We start from the raw sequence: 7,248 nt of genomic DNA on the forward strand, positions 1-7,248 counted from the left end.
ACATTTTTTGATGATAGGTACTGCTTAGTTTCTAATGAAGTTATTGAACATTTTCTACCAGTTTAAGAAGAAATTGTGATTTACTAGATCGTTTTACTTAAATTTATGTAATATTCATGTTTTTACAGAAGAGAAGACTTATGTATTCTATTAATTTCTATTTCCATACACTAGTGAGTCTTAAATATTGAATTAAATTTTTAGACTTTAATTTTATTTACGTAAAATTTTAAATAACATACACAAATTTTTAGGGGGTTAAATATTTTTAATATTCAATAAGTGACCTGGCGATGTTATTTAAAAATTTTGCTTGATTTTCTGAATAATATTAATTTTGAAATTTGAAAATCTATACTGAATGACAAAATACATTTCAATAGCATCCCCGTACCTCAAGTGAGGCGACTAACAGAATATAGCAAAATGTTTTATATTTCGCTTTTCTTAATATTTAATTACTTCAATTTTATTTTTAAAAAAAATAAAATATCCCCTCTATTATGAACATTGGTATCGGCCGATATATTATCGGCAGCTCTAATCGGTTTTAGGTTTCTTCTGTATTATGAACCGATACCGATAAAAATATTTCAACCGATTAAAAGAAGCTTTTTCATACAAATTTTTGTTTTTGTAAATTGGAGAAAAAGTTTTTTTTTTCTAATGACATTTGTTTTCTTTCAAAAGTTATTTTCAAAAAATTTTTAAAACTATTTTGAATTTGGTTTTGATGTGCTAAAAAGTTGTTGTAAACAAATTATTTTCTGTTAAATTTGTAAAATAAAAATATACATATGTATATGTATCGGGAAAATGTCGCGTGCATTATATTTTGAAAGTGAAGAAACGCAAGCTATTCAAAGACGACATATAAGAGATTCAACTAATCCATTGGATTTAGACAACAAAATGTATGTTTATGTACCTATTTTATTTTATTATTTATATAATATGTACACATTTTTTAGGTTTATCCAGAATTTCAGATTATCATTCCTTGCCAGGTTTAAGTCTTCTTCCATTTTTTCTACTAACCGCGCAATTTGTTTTTTGTTGCTTACGATTTTACTCCTAAATAAAATATATGAATAACATTTTGAAAGAAAATAATTTAGAAAAAATGCTTACATTTTAAAAAAGCAATTAATTACACCAGTTTCCTTGATAAAATGAAGATTTTACAAAAAAAAAAAAATCTGTCGTCTGAAAATTTGTACCCGCTTTTAAATCGGTGAAAACCCGACAATTTATCGTTTTCATAATACCAGCTAATACGTTTCCTATACAGGGAAAAAAAGCTTTCCCGACTCCGATAAAATTTACCGATAAACAATGTTGGTAATACAAACGCAAAATTTTGCCGATAAATTATCGTTTATCGGCCGATACCGATATACATAATAGAGGGGTATAATTTTGTTTGAACTAAATTTTTTTTTAATTGACTTGTTATTCCTTTCATAACACCTCTGAAAACATAATCGAATTAAAAACAAAGTAGAAATAAAGTTCGATTTGAATTTAAGAGAAAATCGTGTAATCTTCCAAATTTTTGGTATGAATACTCTTCTTTGGGATTTCTCTTAAAAGTTTGTTCAGTCAATCAGTTCAGTACCATTTCATTTCATTTGGTCTAACAAATTAGATACTCTTTTTCTCTTCGTAATTGTTGGAAGTTGGAATTATGATATCAAACATAAATTATCATGATTTTGGTATGATTAATAGATCGTGGATGCATACTACAAAGAAGTTTATTACATAAACCTTTAGTACAATTTTATTTTACTTGTAAGTGGATTTCGTAAAGGGAAATGACTACATTAGGACGAAATGAGATTAAATTTAAAAGATATAAGTTTAGGACGGAAGGAGCAATTAGTTTTTATAGAATGAGTATGAATTGAAGATGATAAATGTTTGCACATGTTGAAAATTTTTGAAATACAGTTCATTTTAATTGACGGTACCTTTAATTTCCAAAAGAAACCACCTTGTATATCATCAAAATAACGATCCATTTATTTGAAATTCACTTATTCTAAATAGGCATCCGACCGAAATTGATAATTCTAATTAACGAACCCATTTTTTTTAATAACAGAAATAAAACTTTATAAACTTTAAAGGCTTATACAGTGAGTTACTATCATAAAAAGTGCTTCCGGGTTTCTATAACGTATAAGAATTTAATTGTTATTCTGCCAAGCCGAAAAGTTAGAAAATTTTTTACAGATCATCATATTTAATCAAGCTTTTCAAATCTTTCGTTATAAATTTTTCAAGTAATAATTTATGTTTAGAAAGAGTTTTTATTGAGAACTTCATTTATTACATTTTCATATCCTACATTCACGCACATTATCTTAATAGAGTTGGGAAAATTTTTGAATTCTAGATAAAATTACATTCACAATTCATTTAATATACTTTTCCATAAACTTTTTGTGAAATTCTGATCTAAGTGAGTCATTTATGAAGTGTGATTTTTTGTCCGGTTCATTTCGAGCGCAGTTCTTGAATACGACGTCATCGTCCCAACGTCTTTTCACTTTCAAATCTCCAGATTTAGCACCAGATGAATAATTCAATAGTGGATTTCCCTGTAATATATTTTCCATTCTAATTTTTTCTTCTTGTTCCTTTCTTTCCTTTTCTTTTTTTGATTCTTCTTGAGCCCTCTCTTGTTTAATTTTATTCAACTCAGCTAATAAAGCAGCAGTATCATCATCAGAATCTTCTTCCTCTGAGCTATCGTTATCAACTGGATCATCAGCATCCAAATTAGCTGGTGGTACCTACAAAATTTTAAAAATATTTATAATGAACTGGAAAGTAGTATTGGCAACGCGTAATATGTGTATAAATACATATCTTATATTTGAATTAACAGCAAAATCACTTAAGTCCTTTTACTTACAGAATCTAATTTTGGCCTTTTAGGTGCTGAAGCTGTAGAAGATGAATTTGCTTCAATAGCTTTACGAACTGTTGCAGGAATATTTTTTGATCTTGCTTCTCGTTCACGATCATCTAATTCTTTACGGAAATCACGGCTGCGAAGTTCATCATTTGTTCCTTGTCCTTCTTGTCTGTATTTAAGCTTGGTGTGTCCTTAAAAATATAAAGAATATTTTCTCAATATAATTGAAGAAATTTTTTTTTAAGAATGTATTCTAATGTTTTATTTACCTGGTAAATCTCTACTTGAATATTGTTTACTAAGAGCACTTAAATCCTTTTCACCACGTCCAGTTCCTCCACGAGCTGGATCAAAAGTTGGTCTAGCAGCAGTAGTCATAGTTTAAACAACACAATATACGATTTTTTAATTTAAAATTTATTACAATTATAATATTTTGAAAAAAGATAATTGCGCTTGAAAATAATCAAAACGTTTCTTTTATAAACTTTTTTGTTTTTGACAATTTTATGATAGATATTAAATTTAATTGAATAAATTGTCAAGTAAACATCAAAATTAAAGATATAGCTTTTCGTTACTGAGTAGTTTTGTAATTGACAGTGAAATTTTAAAATGTAATCAACTCAAGTTTTCTACTGATCTGTAGATGTCGCACGTGTTACTAAAATGAATAATAGTGTGTTGTAATTATTAATTGTAAAATAATTCCATTGAATTGGATGGTATTCGTATACGTTATTTATTATTATTTATAGAAGATTATTAGAAATATTTTCAACTTACCGAAAACCAGGCCGAACGAACCATTAATTGCTTACCGGATGTTTATTTAATAAGTTAATTTAATAAGTTTGTTAGATAGATGTCAGTTTTAAGCAATGGAATAGTAAAGTAACTAGAATCAGTATGACGTTGGCAACGGTTATAAATTACTTGTTAAATGTCAAAAATAACATAAACACAAAAAATTAAATACTAAAAAATTACCGTATATTTTGTAAAATTGAATCGGGTCCTTAAAATTTAAGTCAATTGTAAATAATAAAATCAAATATTTTAAGTTGATATTATTGTAAAATAAAATTATTAAATAGAAAAATCTAGGTCTTTAATCCTTTTAAAATAAAGCTCTGCCATTTCTATTTTACTCGTAGCCCTCTACTTTTTAGAACATTTAATTGAAAAAACTTTACCCTTATACGCAAAGCTGAAATTCACTTAATTTTTAATGTATAACTTGTAATTTTGAAATTGTTGTAGAGTATGAGACAATTTTGTTTTACATAAATTTTACAATCATACTTAATAACAATCAAACCAAGTGTTTGTTATCCTGTTCTATTTGTAACATTTACAATTTACATGCATGCTTACTTACATATGCTTATATCATAGCGAGATATTTCATGTTATATCCTTAACAATTCATTATCCCTTGACTACATACAAAATGTTAATTTATAATTTTTTAAATGATTCAATTATTAAGAAAACATCATAACATAACAGATTGTTAAAATTTTCATAAAAAATTTGAGAAAGTTTCAAAGATTGTTTCTATTGAATATTCAATAGCAACAATTTTGTACAATTTCCATATTAGACAAAAATTTTGAGAGAAAATTATTTATAGGAAAATTTGCAGGTTTAAATGGCATTCATAAAAACGGTATATATACTGTTATACTCGTAATAATGCTTGTTAAAGTTTTATAGACAGTTAAACTGTTAACATTAACAAACAAAAAAAAAACAAAAATTGTTAAGGATGTGTGAATGTGTTATTTATATTTAACCTTTTTATTGCCTATGTATTAGTTTCAAATGCTCCACCCATTAAAGGGGATTTACCCAATTTTTTTATATTATTTTTTTTTTCTGTTATATTTTCTTTGAAATTTTGTTGATATTTTTATAACTTTTATGGTAAAAAAAAAATATTTTAAATTTGCGCAACTCTTACTTTACAGTTTTGAATACAAATTGTATTGAAAGGAAGTAAAAGAGAAGAAAATAGTTAAAAAACAAAAAAACTTAGGAAAAAAAAAAGAGGGTGTGATTTGTTACATTTTTCGTTTCATTTTTGAATTAAATACGAATTTTGTTTTTGCCTTTTGTAAGTATTGAAAGAAGTGAAGAGTAAAAAGAATAATTTTTAAAAAATTTTTGAAAGTAGAGGGGAGGTGGGGATGACTGATTTAATTTTGGGTTTTTATAATTATTTGTTTTTTTTTTTTGATTATTATGCATAATTTTATTTTATGAAATTTCTTGTATTAATTTTTTTAGTTTTAATTTTATAAATAAAAAATGGAAACCAAAAAAAAAAGGTTTTAATAACCTTTTGAAACGAAAGTTTAGAAATGCACTTTGGCAAAATTTACAATAAAAAATAAAATTTTTAAGAGTGAACTTTGTGTATAAAGAGATTATAAATTTTATGGTATATAAGGGACACAAAAAAAACAAATAATCAAAAAAACAAATGAATAGTTTATGCAATTCAAAATATGTATGTATAATTATATTATTTATACATACATACAACTCCTCGTTACACATTATTGTAGCATATAACTGATAATTTATAAAATATATGTACATATGTTTGTAAATATTTCTGCTTATATACGGTAAACTTACAAACAAATGCAAATGTAATTTTGTTTGTGTTTGTATATCTACATTTTAATAAACTAAATATATAAATAATAATGTTATTATAAGCAATTATTTATAAACAAAAAAAGCAAAGTTATGTCAGTCGGTTATTCTTTAAAGGAGACTTAATTAACGGTATATAATAAACTTTTATACAGTATAAATCAGATGGTAGTTGAAACCACAAAAACTTTAAAGATTTTGTGTTTTTTTTTTTTTTGTTTTTTCTACTTTATTTTCCTTTTTAGTTTTAATTTGATTTTTTCTTCTTCTAATTTCATTTTTAAATATACAGAAAAAAAAAATTTTCAATATTTTGTTAAAATTTTAAATAATAATTATAATTATATAAAATATGATATAATTGTGAGTATGTATGTATGCATGTATGTAACAAATGCAGTAAAAGGAAATAAAATTAAAAAATTGGAAAATTTTATTATTTTACGCATAGTATCGAAATTCATTTATATACATTACATCTTTAATATAGATAAGTTAAGTGGTGAATTTCTTTAATGTTATTGAAACAATTAATAGATGTCATGTATGTTTACTGTCATACGAATGTCATTTTTGAAATATTGAAATTCTCTAGCTTGGATATTCCAATAAAAACATAAAATTTGCAATGTATAACCTCAAATTGTTATAGGGTAACATTTCATATGTAAAATTTCATAATTCTCATTGTATCATGAGTTTTCCAACATAAAATCAAGCTACATATTTTTTACTACGTTTTTGAAGTCATCCATTGTTAAAGTCAAATATTAAAAAAAATTTATAATATTTACTATATCGCAATTCTATTTTATGAATAAAAATTAAATATATAATGTTAAATAGGTTCTTGAGGAGGAGAAATAGACATATAAGTTGAATATAAAATATGGAAGAGGAGAAGCATTTTGGAGTTGTTCCTTTTACGACAGTTTGGGGAATATTTGGTGCCGAAATTCTTTAAGGAGGTTGATTGGCTTCATTAGATGATTAGCAATTTCTTTATAACAGTTGATTAGTATGGGGGTTATTCACTGTTTGATTTCAGGTTTGCTGATATGCCTTCTTGCGTGAGTGTACCGTGAATGACCAGGCGGGGTTTTCCTATCTTCATCTTATGAACTAATGAATTAAAATATTCTTGCTAAAAGTAAATTTAAAAATAATATAAAAAAATTATAGACAAATTTTTATTTTAGTTAATTCTACGATTTCAGATTGCAATAGGTTGTAAAAACTGCAAAAACAGTATTTTACATAAATTAAAGTAGAATGTGTTAAATTATTTCAAAGGTGTGGTTGAAATATTGCTATTACAGTACCTTGAACTGTACTACAAGGCGTACTCACGATTTTCTCCCTAGCAAGAGTTATTGAAAGAGAATCAACAAATTCATTGACATTTTTACAATATACGTTTATTGCACAAAAATATTTTCGTATTGTATAAAATATTTTGCAATTGCAGCATTCTCTTATGCGTACCTCCTATAGTAAATTAGTAAAGATTTGCACAAAATATATACATATGTGATGCGTATAAGTATGCAATTATCAACAATTTTTTATAATTAATTTTTTAAAATAAAAGGCTAAAAATTAATTTTAAACTCATTATAATATATTTACTGACACCTATAGGTATATATGTATAA

General features: G+C 25.2%; 1 protein-coding gene across 1 annotated transcript; it reads right to left on the bottom strand.

The window, feature by feature from the left end:
- Positions 1-2,062: 2,062 nt before the first annotated feature.
- LOC129619074 (protein CWC15 homolog) lies at positions 2,063-3,436 on the bottom strand. Its single transcript, XM_055534157.1, has 3 exons — positions 3,196-3,436; positions 2,924-3,117; positions 2,063-2,801 (listed from the first exon to the last, which is right to left on the bottom strand). The coding sequence occupies exons 1-3, from the start codon at positions 3,302-3,304 to the stop codon at positions 2,421-2,423; spliced, it is 684 nt and encodes a 227-aa protein (XP_055390132.1). The 5' UTR covers positions 3,305-3,436; the 3' UTR covers positions 2,063-2,420.
- Between the last annotated feature and the right edge of the window lie 3,812 nt (positions 3,437-7,248).

The sequence above is a fragment of the Condylostylus longicornis genome, unplaced genomic scaffold (assembly GCF_029603195.1).
Source record: "Condylostylus longicornis isolate FDR11 unplaced genomic scaffold, ASM2960319v2 ptg000010l, whole genome shotgun sequence".
Lineage (NCBI taxonomy): Eukaryota > Metazoa > Arthropoda > Insecta > Diptera > Dolichopodidae > Condylostylus > Condylostylus longicornis.

Excerpts from the sequence above, each read along its gene's own strand:
- LOC129619074 (XM_055534157.1), bottom strand. The coding sequence starts at position 3,304 with ATGACTACTGCTGCTAGACCAACTTTTGATCCAGCTCGTGGAGGAACT. Across the intron at positions 3,118-3,195 it reads TTCAAGTAGAGATTTACCAG|GACACACCAAGCTTAAATAC; the intron begins GTAAATAAAACA and ends TATATTTTTAAG. Across the intron at positions 2,802-2,923 it reads AAAGGCCAAAATTAGATTCT|GTACCACCAGCTAATTTGGA; the intron begins GTAAGTAAAAGG and ends AAAATTTTGTAG.